Here is a 17,710-nt window from a genome sequence, read left to right as displayed (position 1 = left end):
TGTGGCCTATAGTCCTAAGCAACTTGTTATCACACGCTGCCTACCCAATCATCATCTCCTGCCCAAAGAGATAGAAGATAAACGAGCAGAAGGAGAGAGAAAGAGAATTGTAAAAAATAAAGAAACAGAAAAACAGTAACAGTAAGGAAGTATTAATATCATATTCCCCAACTTGGTCTGCAAAACTACAACATGCACTTAGAAAGATAGCACTTTTACTGTGGCAAAGCTTCATCAGAGCTTTATCAAACAAAATTTGACTCGGAGTCATGTAGGATATTAGGACAGTTAACAAAAAGGTTGGTCAAAGAGGTAGGTTTTAAGAAGCTTCTCAAAGTGAGAAAGAGCAGTTAAGGAAAGGGAACCCCAGAGTAGCTAAAGGCACAGTCACCAGTGGGGCACTTAAAACCGAGAGCACGTAATTGGTCAGAACAGAGATCTCGGAGAATTGTACTGCTGGGGAACATGACGGAGCTAGGGAGGGGTGAGGACATAGTGATTTGAATACAACGATCAGGATTTTAAAATTGAGACTTTGCTAGACCAGGGGAGTTAATGTAGGTCATTGAGCATGACAAGATGGGGCATGTTAGGAAATGGGCAGTATTTGGAAGGTGAGGGGCTAGACAAGAGCACATTATAACTGAAGTTGGATGATATTGCAGAGATGGAAAAGTAGGCGGTCTTGGTGATGGAGTGGATATGGTGTGGGAAGCTTATCTCATACTCTTCCTGCATTTCAAAGTGCCACATTTGTTACAGATCTCGAAAAATGGAGGAAGAAAGTTTCCCATTTCAGCTGCGGGATTCTCCGCAGACCGTCGTAACGCCGATTTCCGGCGAGAAAAATCGGTGTACATGACTCCGGCGTGGGGGCCTTCTTTTAGGCGGCGATTCTCCGTTCCCGGAGGGGCCAGCAGCTGACTGACGCGATACGCGTCAGTTTCACCAGCTGCGGAAGTGGTGAGACCCGGTGTTTTTTGTAGGAGGGGGAGAGAGACTGACCCGGCGTTTGGGGGGGGGGGGGGTGGTTCCGGCGTTTGGGGGGGGGGTTCCGGCGTTGGGGGGGGGGGTGTTCCGGCATTGCGGGGGGGGGGGGTGTTCCGGCATTTGGGGGGGGGGGTTCCGGCATTTGGGGGGGGGTTCCGGCATTTGGGGGGGGGGGGGTTCCGGCATGGGGGGGGGGGGGTTGCGGCATGGGGGGGGGGGGTTGCGGCATCGGGGAGGGGGGGGTTGCGGCATGGGGGGGGGTTGCGGCATGGGGGGGGTTGCGGCATCGGGGGGGGTTGCGGCATCGGGGGGGGGTTTGGGGGCAGCGGCGTGCAGAGAGGGGGGGCGACGGATGCCCGGGGCCAACGCACCGTCGCCCCTCCCCCTCTGTACGCCGCTGCCCCCTACCCCAACCCCCCCCATCACCACCCCTACCTCCCTCCCCACCACTCCTACCCCCCTCCCCACCACCCCTACCTCCCTCCCCACCACACCTACCCTCCTCCAACACCGCCCCCCATCTCTCGCAACGCCGCAACCCCCCCCCCTCAACGCCAGGTCCCCCCCCCTCAACGCCGGTTCCCCCACCCCGTCCCCCTCCCTCTGAAGGCCGGTACCCACACCCCCCCCTCTCTCCTCCTCCCCCCCCTTCCTTCCTCCTCCCCCCCTTCCTTCCTCCGTCCCCCCCTTCCTTCCTCCCCCCCCTTCCTTACTCCCCCCCTTCCTTCCTCCGTTAGTGGGGGGGGGGGGGGGGGGTGGGGGGGTGCGGCGTTGGAGGGGGGTGGGGGGTGGGGGGGGTGCGGCGTTGGAGGAGGATAGGGGTGGTGAAGGGGGTAGGGGTGATGAAGGGGGGGTTGGGGTAGGGGCAGCGGCGTGCAGAGGAGGGGGGCGACTGATGCCCGGGGCCAATGCACCGTCGCCCCCCCTCTGCACGCAGCTGCCCCTACCCCAACCCCCTCCCCTCACCACCCCTACCCCCTTCACCACCCCTACCCCCCTCCAATGCCGCACCCCCCACCCCCCACCCCCCACTAACGCCGCACCCCCCCCCCCACTAACGGAGGAAGGAAGGGAGGGAGGAGGAAGGAGGGGGGACGGAGGAAGGAAGGGGGGAGGAGGAAGGAGGGGGGGGAGGAGGAAGGAAGGGGGGAGGAGGAAGAAGGGGGGGAGGAAGGAAGGGGGGGAGGTGGAAGGAAGGGGGAGGAGGAAGGAGGGGGGGAGGAGGAAGGAAGGGGGGGAGGAGGAAGGAAGGGGGGGAGGAGGAGAGAGGGGGGTGTGTGTGGGTACCGGCCTTCAGAGGGAGGGGGATGGGGTGTGGGTACCGGCGATGAGGGGGGGCTGCGGCGTTGAGGGTGGGGGGTTGCGGCGTTGCGAGAGATGGGGGGCGGCGTTGGAGGGGGGTAGGGGTGGTGGGGAGGGGGGTAGGGGCGTTGGAGGGAGGTAGGGATGGTGAGGGGGGGTGGTTGGGGTAGGGGGCAGCGGCATACAGAGGGGGGGGCGACGGTGCGTTGGCCCAGGGCATCCGTAGCCCCCCTCTCTGCAAGCCGCTGCCCCCAAACCCCCCCCGATGCCCCCCCCATGCCGTAACCCACCCCCCCCCATGCCGCAACCCACCCCCCCCCGATGCCGCAACCCCCCCCCCCCACCCCCCCCCGATGCCGCAACCCCCCGGATGCCGCAACCCACCCCCCCCGATGCCGCAACCCACCCCCCCGATGCCGCAACCCACCCCCCCCCGATGCCGCAACCCCCCGGATGCCGCAACCCACCCCCCGATGCCGCAACCCACCCCCCGATGCCGCAACCCACCCCCGATGCCGCAACCCCCCCCCATGACGCAACCCACCCCCCCATGCCGCAACCCACCCCCCCCGATGCCGCAACCCACCCCCCCATGCCGCAAACCAACCCCCTGATGCCGCAACCCACCGCCCCCCGATGCCGCAACCCACCCCCCCGATGCCGCAACCCACCCCCCCCGATGCCGCAACCCACCCCCCCCCGATGCCGCAACCCACCCCCCCCGATGCCGCAACCCACCCCCCCCCCCCCCCGATGCCGCAACGCACCCCCCGACACTGAACGGCGTCAACCATCATTAATGGTTGACGCCGTTTTAAAGCAACTGTGATTTTTGCCGACGTGACCCGTGGCCACGTCGGCGGGACTTCGGCCCATCCGGGCCAGAGATTTGTGGAATCTAAAAAAAAAATGAAATCCCGCCGGCGCCAGCTGTTTTCAGAGGCTGCTGGCGGGATTTGCACAGCGCCGGTTTTTGGCCGGTCAGAGATTTAAAAACCCTGCGGGAGCGGGAATAACGCCGCTGCCGGCCGATTCTCCGACCCTGCGTGGGGTCGGAGAATCCCGCCCCTGATCTGGAACCTGTAACTTACAAGCAGCTAACTGCCATCCAGTTGACCGCTAAAGTTTCCAAATGGCGATAATGACCTCTTCTCCACAGGGAGTGTTTTAACAGTAGTTAGCAGCTGAACATCACAGCCTCAAGTTTCTGCTCTATTTCGTTGATTATTTTTCGACCCATGTTGCCAATATTTTTATAATTTGCAGAACAGATCACAGAATTTTAAGTGCAGATTGCATTAAGTGTAGTTTGGGTTTCCATGATCTTCTGAACTAGTTTCAAAACATTGTGCTCGGAACAAGCCCGGCACCACAAAGCTCACTACAACAGGAGGAGTGAATCGTTATTGAGAGTTCTACTTGTTACATTTGTTTGCAGACCTTTGATGTTTTCTGTGCAAGATCACAAAATCTGGTTCTTAGTCTGGAGACCTCCAGATGTCTGCAGGCACTTTTAAGGGGGTCTGGCGTAGTAGTGAGCCTCGTATTTACTTCTGATCTGAAGGGTGGGGAGATGGGAGGCTGCTGCTGATGTGATCCTGGGGTTCATTCAGTTTGAGCTCATGCAGTGAGTATGTTCTGGCTGACCTGCTGAGTATTTCTGTTTACATTAATCTCTGTGGGTTAATTCCTGTGGTTGTGGAAAAGCTGTCAGTCTGTTAAATCTTTAGTTCCTAGATAATGCTGAGAAACCGGGCTCGGTTTGCAAACATCAGCAAAATATTCCCAAGAATGTCATTTTCAAATGAGCACCCTGTAATAGAATTGAAGGGAAGGAAACCTATGTGTTTCTGGGAAGTTATTTATTATAAATTAAAATAGGAAGCTGCTTTGTGTCGGCTAAACATCAAAATATGGCCAGACCACCATTAATACTGTTAAGTTGTATTGTAAATAATCTGCATACTGATTAACTATATATGGCAATCAGTAACCACCAATAAATCTTTAACCACCATAAAAGTTGTTCAGTTAGCATGCAAAGGATTGTTAATAGTTACATTTATCATTATCTCGGGTTTGTCTGGCCTGTCACATCATTGTCTACATCAATGAAAAAGTCCTCATTACCTGTTCAATTACCTGTTTTATTAAAGCATCATTAAAACTCACTATACAGGAACATTCAGGTCTTTTGTATTATAGTTTAGATGGGTTGTCTGTCATTACAGACCCTTTAACCAAAACGATTTGAGAACCACAACACAAATAGGTAAAGTAAGTAAGTAAAGACACCACAGTCCCAGGTGACCATAGGCTGCTTTTCCAATTGCGAGGGAGAGCTACCTGGTGGTGATTTACCCTGAGGATCTCTGGCGAAGAGCAAGGTTGAGAAGGTGGAGCCTTCATGAATAACCTCAAGGGGTAAGAGAATTGACCCCACACTGTTGGCCTTGCTCTTCATCACAAATCAGCTGTCTGTCCAACTGAGCTAAACCGTCCTCCCTCATAACGTTCCTTACACAGCAAACAGGTTGAGTATCAACCTGCAAAATCCTTCCAACAGTGGCAGGTGACAAGAGCGGGAGAGACTCCTGGTCAGCCATGCTTGATGCGGTGTGGCGCCCCTCAAGCTATAATCCCCAGGCGACAGGCTAGGAAACTGTTCTAGGGGAAAAAAAACCTTGCTTTGGGAACAGACAAAAGTCTGCCTTTTACACCACTAGGCACGGGAAGAGAAACAACACAAATAGGTACAAAGTAGAGTTAAGGCTATAATCATATTGGCCATGATCTTATTGAATAGCAAAACAGGCTTGAGGAACCAAATGGCCTAATCCTGCTCCTAATTCTTATATTCTCGGGCTGGATTCTCCGATTCCCTCAGCTGCATGTTTCCCGGCAGTCCACCGTTTGCTGGCAGTGGGATTCTCCTTCCCGTTGGTTGTCAATGTGATTTCCCATTGAAGCTACCCCACACCCCCCGGGAACCCGCAGGCGGGTCTGCACTGATGGCGGGAACAGAGAATCCCAATGGCTTGACAATTCCGGTCCTTATATGTTGAAGGTTTTGAATTAACATTTTTAAAAAGTTCTGAAGGAACTGCATGTATCCCAATCAAAGTAGAAAAGAGTCTGTATATTTTTTTAAAAGTCATTTTCAGTCATTTAAAATAGGGTTACCTATATGTGTTGGATTGACACTTGCTTATGCTTAATTTTGACACCAAAGGTGCTTTACAGCTGTAATTAACTGGCACCAAATTACCTGTCAAATATAAACTCAAAATACATTTAAAAAACGCTGCCCAATTGCACCGGTTCATGTCAGATTTTGCATTTCATGATATGCAAATGAGCTTGAGATGTAATGTGGGGTAGGGGTATGGGAACAATACTCTTCTCAAAGCAGATGCAACTTGCTTTTGGATCATCAATTGTGTCAGAAACGGTAAACTCTATTCTGCAAGATCACAAAAATTCTTTCAGAGATGGTCTAATGTTTTAAATAATCACAGAATTTACAGTGCAGAAGGAGGCCATTCGGCCCATCGAGTCTGCACCGGCTCTTGGAAAGAGCACCCCACCCAAGGTCAACACCTTCACCCTATCCCTATAACCCAGTAACCCCACCCAACATTAAGGGCAATTTTGGACACTAAGGGCAATTTATCATGGCCAATCCACCTAACCTGCACATCTTTGGACTGTGGGAGGAAACCGGTGCACCCGGAGGAAACCCATGCACACACGGGGAGGATGTGCAGACTCCGCACAGACAGTGACGCAAGCCGGGATTCGAAGCTGGGGCACTGGAGCTGTGAAGCAATTGTGCTATCCACAATGCTACCGTGCCGCTCTTTTTAAAAATAAGGCTGAAGAATGTATCAAACATGTTTAGCAGTTTGTGAAATGTAAAGATTTACTCTGCTAAATACATGAATTAGTAAAAATAAATTGATACCGCTGCCACAGTCACTGGAAAGCTACTTCACAATCTGTTTCTCCCAACAGATTACCACAGAGGACCACTGCAGGAATCCGACTGAGAAAACAATCTGATAATTCCACCCAGAAATAGGCAGATTCATTTGCAAAGAAGAACAATTTAAAGAAATCGATTGCAATGCTCAAAACATTGTACAAATAAAACAAAAGTCGCTGATGAATGAATCAAGTTAATTGAAATAGCTTCAACAAAGCCCAATAAGTTTAAATGATGTAAAAAGCAGCATTGTTATTTTCTGTTTGATTTTAATGCAGTATTAGGAACAGATACTGATTTTTTGCTCACTTCCTTCATGTGATAATTAGCCCTGAAAGGAATATGGAATTTTAAAAAAGTGTGTTGCTTGCCATTTGCACTTATATAGCATACTTAATGGAATATATTCTAGGCAAAGGTCAAACATTTTGTTCTTTATGAATTTCACTGAAAAAACATCTTGGGCCGGATTCTCAGCTGCCCGATGCCGATATCGTAATCAGCGATTGGGCTGATAGTCCCTTCCGATGCCCAAATCCGGAGCGACGCCGATTCAAAATGGTGTCATCGCGTTGCGCACAGCATGCCGTTGGAATGGTGTGTTGGCACGTCATCAGAAGGCCCACCCCCGATGCTCTGCCCCCGATGGGCCAAGTTCCCGATCGCACGGTTGACGTGTGGTCTGAGCGGTCGGGAACCCGGCTTGATGGCCGCGCACTGTGTGCAGCACCGATTTGGCATCGTAAAATGCCACAGTTCCCACGCCACCGTCGAAACTTCGCCATAAAATCAGAGAATCCATCCCCATATTTTTAGGGATTGAAAATGATACAGATGGGTTGCGATTGTAATAGGGGCTTCATGGAATCCCTACTGTGCACAAGGAGGCCATTCAGCCCATTGAGTCTGCACCGAGCATCTGAAAGAGCACTCCACCCAAGCCCACTCCCCCACCCTCTCCCAATAACCATCTAACCTAACCTACACAACTTTGGAAATTAAGGGGCAATTTAACATGGCCAGTCCACCTAACCTGCACTTATTTGGACTGTGGGAGGAAATCGGAGCACCCGGAGGAAACCCACATAAACACTGGGGGAACGTACAAACTCCACACAGTCACCCAAGGCTGGAATTGAACCTGGGGCCCTGGCGCTGTGATGCAGCAGTGCTAAACACTGTGCCACCGTGCTGCCCATTCTTTAGTTTATAAAGTAATTATTTATAAAATTGCTGAATTCTGACAAACATTTAGAAAAATTATATAAAATGTAAGTCATATCAGAGAACTATCAAGGTGAAGTACACTTCAAGTAATGAAGGTGAGACGATATTACAAGCTGCAGAGCTGATATTACTGCAAAATATGGCAGTCAGGTGAATCTCATGATTGTGTGCAAATTTTGATAATTCTGCACCAATATACAGGAAATATTGATGAATTATTTTTGTACGTACAAGTGATTATGTTAACTGTGATGTTTGAATGCTTACAACAACTTCACATTGGAATTTTAATCTTTTTCAATCAATCGAATAACAATGGGTGAAATTCTCTATCTCATGCTATCGGCCGCACAGTTCCCGGTGAGGCAGCGAATCCCGCGTTAGTGAAGAAAATGGGATTGGCACTGTCGCAATCCGTTTCCAGTACACAGGACACAATCGCACACGTGCGATCCCCCATTCCCCAGAGCTGGGAATCACGTGGGCGAGAATTACTACGCCTATTGACAAGCCATTTATTGATACCCTGACGCGGTAAACCTCGTGGTGGGCAAAAGGGCAAAAGCAACTCCATCCAATGCCACCCCACCCCCACCAGACCCCCTCACCGCCCCCTCATAGAGACCCTCTAAATAAAGGAACCCTCCCCCCTGAGACCCCTTGTTGCTCTGTTTATCTGGTTCTAAATATGGCGGTCAATATGGTCGCCTTCCTTAATCCTGATTATGTTTGCTCTAGAGTCGCCAGGTATCTTTCGACACCGCCATAAGGTTCAGACCCGAATACTGATCAAAGAACCAATGCACCAGTTAGTTAGTTCAAAGTCAATACTATTTATTTACACACACAGTAATATCTACTCATGCACAAAATACCATAAACTAAACTACCTCTGACGCTAAAGCCTATACTTAACTTCGGGTGCCCACTCAGTCAGTGAACAATGGCCGTTGTTTGGATCTGAGGCTGTTGGGTTGAAGAGGTATCAGGAGAACAGCTAAGGTCGTCCGTCTGATGGCGAACGTTGACCTTGGACTTACTTGCTTCTGGTGCAGCTGGCGGACGGGTCTCTCCGCTTCGAGAGCCGAGTCCAAGAGAGTGATTCTCTCTCGGGGGCTTCTTCTTATACCCAAAGGGGGCTTCGCGCTTTTGGGCGGGCCTTGAACCCCAATTAATTGGACCGCATCTTGATCATCGGTATCGATCTCGACCAACAAAGGGGTGGGTGCCCTGATGGCTGGGCGTGTCTTTGGTGGCCGTTGGCCTTGCTTTGTTTGTATCTCTTCTAGCGCCGGGGTGTCTGCCTTAGTATCGGTTACTTGAATGTTATTCCTTTGTTCCCGGAGATGGGCCATCAATATGCTAATTGACCTACAGTTTCAGTCTCGTCTGGGAGTTGCCTTCTCAATACGCATCCAGGCTCTGTGTTTGCCTGCTTGCTTTCTTAGCACTGTCCATGTTTCCCTATAGTCTTTCCATTTTGTATTCTGGAAATGGCCATCCCAGATGGCTACACCCTTAAATAAAGAGTGTCCCAACAGACCCCCCTCCTGCAGAAGAGAGAGCCCAGTCAGGAAGCCCCCAAGAAGAGAAACCCCTGTCTGGAAACTGGAGAGCAGCTAGAGAACACTCACCTGGGCAATACAACTGCTGGTTAAGACACAGGAAGCAGAATCTGTCAATTCCTGGAAAGAAAAAAATCAGTCAGCTGTATTTAAACCCTCTTAGATCTTTGAGCTGCAGGCCATTCATTCATTTCTCTTTGATATTAATTTTACTAGGATGTGATTGACAGCATCCATGCACACTCAGCATTGCTCCATTCATCTTACTTCACAGTTGAGGAAATCTGAAGGGCTCTAACCACACTGTTTATAAACATCAAGCTTTGATTGATAGGTCCTGGACCACATCAAACAGAGTTAAGTGCTGTCAATTTCCATCTGACTACTTCAGAATCACTGAAACTTAAAGGGAGGTAATTGGAAATGTTGTTTGAAGTAGGCCAGGACCTGTCAACCAAAGCATGATATTTATAAACATTGTAGTCACTCCAAACTTTGGGGGGGGGGGGGGGGGGGGGGATGGCTTACTGGGGGGGGTGGGGGTTGGTTGGCCAGCTGCAGGGTATCTGGCCATCCACTCAAAATGGCAGTACAATAGTGGGAGTTCCCTGGCCTAGGGAATCCCTCACACTCCTCGCCATGAATACATTTTCATGCCAAACGATTGGAAATCGCTTCCCGATTTGCGCTCCCGGGAGAGCATAGTTTCCCAAACGGAGAATATCACCCAATGTCTTCTGAGAGTTGGATTAAGTTCTAAAGTTTAATCATGTAGATCTTGCTTGGAATGGTAAAAACAATCGTTGACCTTATGCATGCCAGATGAAACAATTTGTTTGCAGAATATTGTTTGAAATGTTTTTGCAGCAAATAACAATAAAAGCTGGATAGTTAACCCTGTATTTCATGGGGATTGTTACTGGTCCATTGTTTTTATTTGAGTTTTGTACGGGACTCTTAATGGCTAGGTTTGCAGTAGTATGGGTGGAGGCCATGAAGCAAGCGGATCATCATCCTTCTTGTGAACTGTAGACAGTGGAAACAAAAAGAAGTAATTTCGCTCTGGAAAATAAATACATTTGATGTAATGACTGTTAACCATGATATAAAGTCAGTATTACATTGATATGTTTGCAGTTTTGATTCCAGTTGCACTTACAGTTATTTAACAAGTACATCTATTTTTGTATGATAGGTTATATCCTATTTTAGATTGTTTTTTGTCAGGAATTATTGCTGCCATTCATTTTTACATTAGAAATTATTTCTCTTTTGGACTTCTTGATTTAAAAAATAATTGTCAGTTATTGGGCTTAACAACAAAAGAGGCCCATTGTGGAACTGTTTAATGGAATGTTTCTCAGCACTTGCAGCGGCGAGAGCAACCAGCTGTAAAAGGAACTCAGCCTTTTATTTTGGCCTCAGTGTGGAACGCCCCACTCAGCCCGCACTTACTTAATTTCCTGCACTGATGAGCTCAACTCACCTGTGCAGGAAGATGATTCACGGATCGAGGCACCATTTTAAAATGCTGTGACCTTTCAACCCCCTCTCAGCATCCCCAACATGGTCTCCAGGCCCCCCCTGACCCAACGTACCTCATGGGATCCTCGAGCCTTCCCCCTCACCCCACCTCTTAAAGGTAGGGCATCCCGGGCCCGATTCCTGACATGGGTAACCTGGCACCCAGGGATCTTGGCACTGCCAGTCTGGCACCCTGGCAGAGCCACTTGGACAGCCTAGCAATGCCAGGGTACCACCCTGCTCGGAGACCAGCCAATGGCCTGGAAGATCCTCCCCAGGTGCTTTCATGCCTGGTCTACGTTTGTGTGGACCAGTTCTAAACGGCGACACGACAAATTCTCCCACGCATGGCCATTAGTTCCCGGGCCTCGGGAGAATCTGGCAATCACATATTTAAATGAGCCTAATATATTCACCTGGATCTCGCCACCTTGCAAACTCATTGGGGGCGAAATTTCTAAGTTCATTTGTGGTGATGTTTTCATGGCATTTGCTGCCAGCTCTGCCGATGAGTTCCCCACAGCTATCCAATGACACATTCATATTTCAGGATCCTGGGGAGTTTCTCACCGGTTTAGCCCACTATCCCTGACCACCCAGGGGCCTCCAATGGTCCGTGAGACCGCCTAGGTGCCATCCCGCCTGATTCACATTCTTGTGGATCAGTATTGATCGGTGCCCGGCGACAGCCTCCCTGGGGAGGCCGGTAGATCCCAGGAAGGCACGCCTTAAGTGAGATTAAGACCTACTTTAGCCAGCACCATTTGATCCCACCCCTTTTGAGTGGAGTTCTAATTTCGACACCTCGAGGGTCTTGGGTATATCCCGCGAGGCGGGAAGGCTGCTGGCAGGCCCGTGGGAGGCCTCACCCAGTATCTACCGACCGCGTTGTGCTCTCGTTCAAACACAATGCGGCTACAAAATTGTGCCCAAATCTCTCAAGTCTTTCCGAGTGTTGCAAATCTCACGAGAGTCCTCTGGTGAGATTAAATGGCCTCATTGCATCACCAGGTCTGGCTTGACGTGGCAATTAAATAGTGCCCATTGTTTCTGTTTCTCCTCACAGACTTCCCATTGTGAGGCTTTTCCTGGAACAGGTTGCATCAAGCATGACTGACCAGGAGTCTCTTCCACTCTTACCATCAGTGTATCAGAAGGATTTTACAGGTTTATACTCAACCGGGTGACTGCGTTAGGAATGCACCTTCCTTGGCCATCAAGCCCTAGGGCAGGATTTGAACCTAGAGCTTCTGGCTCAGGGACAGGGGCTTTACCCACTGCGCCACAAGACTTTTTACCCAATGTATTGAATGCAACGGGCGAAATTCTCCGCACTCGCGGAAAATCGTAAAACCGTCGTAAAAATCGGGAGCGTTTTACGGCGGTCGCGAAGGCTTCATTTCCTGACGAATTCACTTCCGGGAAACGGGCTAGTAGCGCGGCCGCGTCAATTACGTGCGTGATGACGACGGAACGCGGCGACGACACGATCACGCCCACGTGACGCCCCCCGACGCCGTAAAAAGGCGCGGGCGACCACAGAATCTGTCGGGCAGGATGTCGGAGCCGAGGAGAGCTGCTCCTCGCTTTGTTGATGCTGACGTCGAGGCGCTGCTCGATGCCGTGGAGCAGAGGAGGGGCATCATTCGCCCGCGGAGAGGGCATCGCCAACCTGCCAACGCGGTACGCCAGGCCTGGCGTGACGTGGCTGCTGCCGTCAATGCTGTGGGGCAGACCCCTCACTCAGCTGAGCAATGTAGGAAGAAGCTACAGGACCTCACCAGGTCTGCCAGGGTAAGTGCCATGAGGGTGCCCCCTAGTCACAACCATCCCTCCCCTTAACTTAAGCACCCCCCCCCCCCCCCCCCAGGGCACGGGAGGGGGGGGGAGGGGGATTGGGGCAGAGTTATTTGAGGATGGTTCACAAAGTTGTCGCAGTCCAGCGCTCTGGCCCCGAGGAGAGATGCAATTGTCTTATGACAACTTGACCCCCCCAAACTGTGCCAGTATCTGAACGGACTGCTGATACCTGCCGTATTGTAATGATCTACCTATGTTCCCTCCCCCAACAGGCCAAGGCTGCTCACAACCACCGTGAGCGGCACAAGACTGGAGGGGGTTCGCCCAACCTGCACCCCCTCAGCACCTTTGAACAGAGGGCCCTGGACCTTGTTGGGGGGTCTGCCACCCGCGATATCGCGCTATGCGAGGTTGGCGGAACTGCAGCAAGTGAGACAACCCTCCCTGACAAACACTCACCCCTCCCCCATCCTCTGTCCCTTCACACACCCTGCCCACTGGGACACCTCCCCATCCTCTGTCCCTTCACACACCCTGCCCACTGGGACACCTCCCCATCCTCTGTCCCTTCACACACCCTGCCCACTGGGACCGTCCAGCGGCCTGCCGAGCAAATCGAAATAACCCGTCTCATTCTCTTCCCTAGGACGTGATGCCGAACGACCAGGGCCGTCTGGCTGCAGACGGAGACAGGAATCTGCCGCCACCTCACCCGGGGCCTCACAACAGAGGGTGCCCGATCAGCGGGCAGCCCTATCCGCCCCAACCCAATCTGCGGACCAGGACGCACAGAGGGTTCGAAGTCCACCACCACCACCAGAAATGGCCAGGGACAACCCTCCTGTCGCTGAGCAGCCCCACACCATGGATGAGGACCTAACCATTGAGAGCGTCGGGCTTGCGGCACTGCTTTCTCCCACCACATCCATCATCCCAGAGATACACACCCCGGCGGGCCTATTTAGTGATGAGTCTCCTGGGGCACAGTCTGGTTGGCACATCACAGATGAGCAGGTACAGCAGGTGGAGGTCGGAGCAACAGAGGGCCCGGACTCGCGGAGGCCAGACCAGGCCCAGGATGCAGCTGGCTCCCAGACGTTTTCGGAGTTCCTGGAGTTTCTCAACCCACCCGCACAGCCGATGCCTCAGGAAACCCAGGGAAACAATAACGGGATGAGGGCTTCCTTCCAGACTCTGCAGACGCTGTTAGAGGAGTCGAACCGCGTCCAAGAGCAGGGAGTGGTGCCGCTCATGGCAGAGACCCAGTCCGACACCGCACGGGTGGCATCCACGGTGGAGGCAATGGGTCAGGTTATGCAAGACGTTGGGGTTAATGTGCACGCGTCATCCTCGGCCCTGGACAGGGTTGCCCTCTCACAGGCAGCAATGTGCCAGAGCCAAAACGACATTGCCGGCGCCCTGCGGGCCATGGCCGAGTCTCAGCAGGTCATGGCCCAGTCGCAGCACGCCATGGCACAGTCCCAGCAGTCGATAGCACAGTCCCAGCAGTCGGTCGCGGAGACCATCAACCGCCTGACACATGTGCTGGATGGCGTCGTGCACACACAGGTTGAGGTCGCACAGTCCCTGGTGGGAATGTCTAACTCCCTGGACTCCGTATATGCAAACCTTCGGATCCTGGTGGATACCGTTGCAGGCCTCCAGGACTGGCAGCGCCAGGTGTCGGTGGTGCGACGGGGCACCTCCCCGCTCGCACCTCTGTCCCAAAGTGAGGCCCGGGGGCCACCGGGCTCCTCGAGGGAGGAGGAGGTTTCGGGGTCCGTCCCATTAAGGCCATCACAGGACGTCCCGGAATTCTCGGCCTCCCCCCGTCCCATCCCTGGTGCATCGGGTGGGCAGCAGGCAGAGCAGGGTGGCACAATGTCACCCGAGACGCCCGCAGAGCAGCCTGGCCCATCAAGGCCGGGTCGCCCCAGGAAACACTTAGCCAAGGAGAAACGAGTCGAGGGGGGCGATTCACAGCAATCCTCCTCCACTCCTGCTGTATCATCTGGGGAGTCACTTAGACGTAGTGGTAGGGCCCGTAAGGCAACTAAGATAGACACTGAGTAAGTTGGCACGGGTGAAGGGCACAGTTTAGTTGTAGGGGCTAGGGCACCTGTAAATAATTGTTAATATTAAACGCACTGTTCCACCTTACTTGTAATACCGTGTGATTGTTCCACAGCCACAGGAATCGTGATGGTGACCGAGTGTCGCTGGGGTTGACGGGTGGTGAAACCTCAGTGCCGGGTGTGCAGTCCCTGCCCCTACCCCCTCCCACAGCTAGCCCACGCGGGCACGTGATGGAGTGTCAGTGACGAACTCAGCGGCCACCAAGGTGGATGGTTCAGCTATTGCCATGGGTCAGACTCTCTCTAACGATTGTGAGCTCACAGCTCTTCGCAGAGCGGGCTGTCATCATTCCACATGGCACTGATCACACCCGCTGGCACAGCCATCAATGTTGTGCCATACCGTCTGGACCCAGTGATAAGCGTGGTGTCGAAGTGGAGCAGTGTACACTGAGAGGGGGGGGGGGTGGTTGTGGTGGTGGCAGTTGTGTGGTGACCCTCTGCATGACTAGCGATGCAGGTGGTGGTTTGGTGTTCATCGGGGACGTCACATGCGATGCGTGAACCGTGCTGCCACCAGGGCGTCACGTGCCCGCCGTCCTTGCCGGGTCCGTCGTGCCGCCTCCTGGACATCACCAGCACCTGGGTCGTGTCTGCGTTCTGCGCCCGCCACTCCGCCAGCCTCCTCCTCCTCCTCCTCCTCCCACGCCTCCTCCTCCTCCTCCTCCCTCGCCTCCTCCTCCTCCTCCTCCTCCTCCTCTGTGCTGGCACCACTGCCACTAGCTTCTCCCTCCGCCTCCTGCAGCAGGTCATCTCCCCTCTGCATCGCGATGTTGTGCAGCGCACAGCAGACCACTACAATGCGAGCGACCCTGTCGGCCTGGTACTGCAGGGCCCCTCCGGAGCGGTCCAGGCACCTGAATCTCATCTTCAGGAGGCCAAGGCAGCGCTCCACCACACCCCTGGTTGCTGCATGGGCCTCGTTGTATCGTGTTTCCGCATTGGTCTGAGGCCTCCGTATAGGCGTCATCAGCCAAGACCTCAGCGGATAACCCCTGTCACCTAGCAACCAGCCCCTCAGCCGGGGGGGACGTCCCTCAAACATCGCAGGTATGAACGACTGCGCCAGTATGTAGGAGTCATGCACACTCCCTGGGAACCTTGCACAGACGTTCATGATCCTCATGTGGGGGTCGCATACCACCTGGACATTAATGGAGTATGTCCCCCTTCTGTTTGTGAACACTTCCTTGTCCACAGCAGGCGGGCGCATGGGGACGTGAACACAGTCGATTGACCCCTGAACCCTCGGTATCCCGGCCACACTGGCAAATCCACGAGCTCGTGAGTCTTGACTTGCTTGGTCCTCGGGAAAGGTGATGTAGCGGTCCGCGATGGCATAGAGGGCGTCGGTCACATCCCGGATGCACCTGTGTACCGATGACTGGGAGATCCCAGAGACGTCCCCGCTCGGAGACTGGAAGGAGCCGGTAGCATAGAAGTTCAGAGCGACCGTCACCTTGATGGCAACCGGGATCGCATGTCCTCCCCCCGTTCCACGTGGGGCGAGGTGCGACAGGAGTTGGCAGATATGTATCACCGTCTGCCTACTCAGCCAGAGTCTCCTCCTGCAGGTGACGTCCGTCATTGTTAGGAAAGAGACCCGGACACGGTACACCCTCGGCTTTGGTCGTCGCCTCTGGCGCCGTGGCTGCACCCTCACTCTCTCCTCTTCCTCTTCCTCCTCCTCCTCCCCCCCATGCTGCTCGGCGACTGGCAACTCCTCGGCCCTTCCCTCTGCTGCTGCAGCTGGCCCTGCATCCACTGCGGGTTGTGGGTGTGGATGCTGCTGCATCTCCAAATCCAGTAGAGCAGCCCCAACCACTGCGCAGAACATAGCCGTTCTGTTCGCAGACATTGTGCTAACCTACAGAATGGTGGTGGGGGGCAGAGAAACGGGACATGTTAGACGGAGGTTAGTCGACACCTCGGCAGCCGCCAGCCACGGGATACCTGTGTGTCCCGGTGGCCTGGTCACGCTGCTGACACGCGCGCAGCCTAACCCCTGGTCACTTTCTGCATCCAACGGCCACTAAACTATGGCCTCCTCACGGGTGCGTCAGTGGCCTGTGGCCGGAAGCCACAGGGGAACCAGCGGCCGTGTCCTCGTGACCGGCACGCCATGGCATGGTGGCAGACATTTTGTTACGGGGTTGGACGGCTCACTCTCTACCTAAACCCCCCCCCCTCCGTCGCCCCCCACTGCCTCCCCCGTCGCCCCCACTGCCTCCCCCGTCGCCCCCCACTGCCTCCCCCGTCACCCCCACTGCCACCTCCGTCTCCTCCACTGCCCCCTCCGTCTCCCCCACTGCCCCCTCCGTCTCCCCCACTGCCTCCCCCGTCTCCCCCACTGCCCCCTCCGTCTCCCCCACTGCCTCCCCCGTCGCCCCCACTGCCCCCGCTCTGGACCCCCTCCCGTTCTCAGGGATGCCTTCCCCGTTGTGGCCAGACTTGAGCGGTGCGCTGAGCGGTGCGCTGAGCGGTGCGCAGAGTGGTGCCCTGACCTCCTCCAAGCTGTCGTCAGCCAGGCCGACTGGTTGACGAATTTAAAAAGCAGGTGTGTTTCATGACGTGCAAACAGGGCGCCATGACGTCGGGACTTCGGCCCATCCGGGCCGGTGAATAGCGGGGGGGGCTATCAGTGGCGATTCTGGTCGTGTCAGGGGCGGGAAGGAGGCGTTTGTCGGGAATGGCGACTCCGACATTTTGCGGGGTTCGGAGAATAGCGGGAGGGCGTCGGAACAGCGTCGCCGTAAAAATTTCCGACGCCCGCTATTCTCCGAACCGTCGTGAGTCCGGAGAATCGCGCCCAACATTTTGCAGTAAAGAAAAAGAGCAGTTATTGCAAAGCTGTCTCCTTTTCTGTAGCACAGCTTTCACAACATAAAGCAGCCACACAATTTTCCTTCTCTTGGATTCCTGTTGCTTTGGAGAGCATTTCTTTTGCATTTCAAGTCTTCCAGTTACCATCCCTTTGCCCACGTGAAATAGTTTACACCTGCAATATCAGTTGCTGCTAACTCAGTTCTCCGGCTGGAAATTTCTGTGGTGTTTCAAATGAAACTATAGAATTTAGATGGAGAGATAACTACATAAGAGGTGGTGGAGGCAGGGTATTATTTATCCACCAAAATGGATAGTATTAATCAGGGCCACACAATAATGATACCAAATTAATGTCA

The 17,710-nt window shown here is 53.6% G+C and overlaps 1 protein-coding gene across 2 annotated transcripts in view; it reads left to right on the top strand.

Moving 5' to 3' along the window:
- Positions 1-6,461, top strand: part of LOC119976401 (WD repeat-containing protein 49-like) — an 88,911-nt gene extending 82,450 nt beyond the window's left edge. For both annotated transcript variants that reach the window (XM_038816921.1, XM_038816922.1), the window contains exon 20: positions 6,307-6,461. In XM_038816921.1, the coding sequence (XP_038672849.1) occupies positions 6,307-6,373 (67 nt within the window). In that variant the 3' untranslated portion in view covers positions 6,374-6,461. The remainder of the gene's footprint in view (positions 1-6,306) is intronic.
- Positions 6,462-17,710: the final 11,249 nt, after the last annotated feature.

This window comes from Scyliorhinus canicula, chromosome 13, assembly GCF_902713615.1.
Source record: "Scyliorhinus canicula chromosome 13, sScyCan1.1, whole genome shotgun sequence".
NCBI lineage: Eukaryota > Metazoa > Chordata > Chondrichthyes > Carcharhiniformes > Scyliorhinidae > Scyliorhinus > Scyliorhinus canicula.
This window is presented reverse-complemented; position numbering and strand designations above follow the sequence as displayed.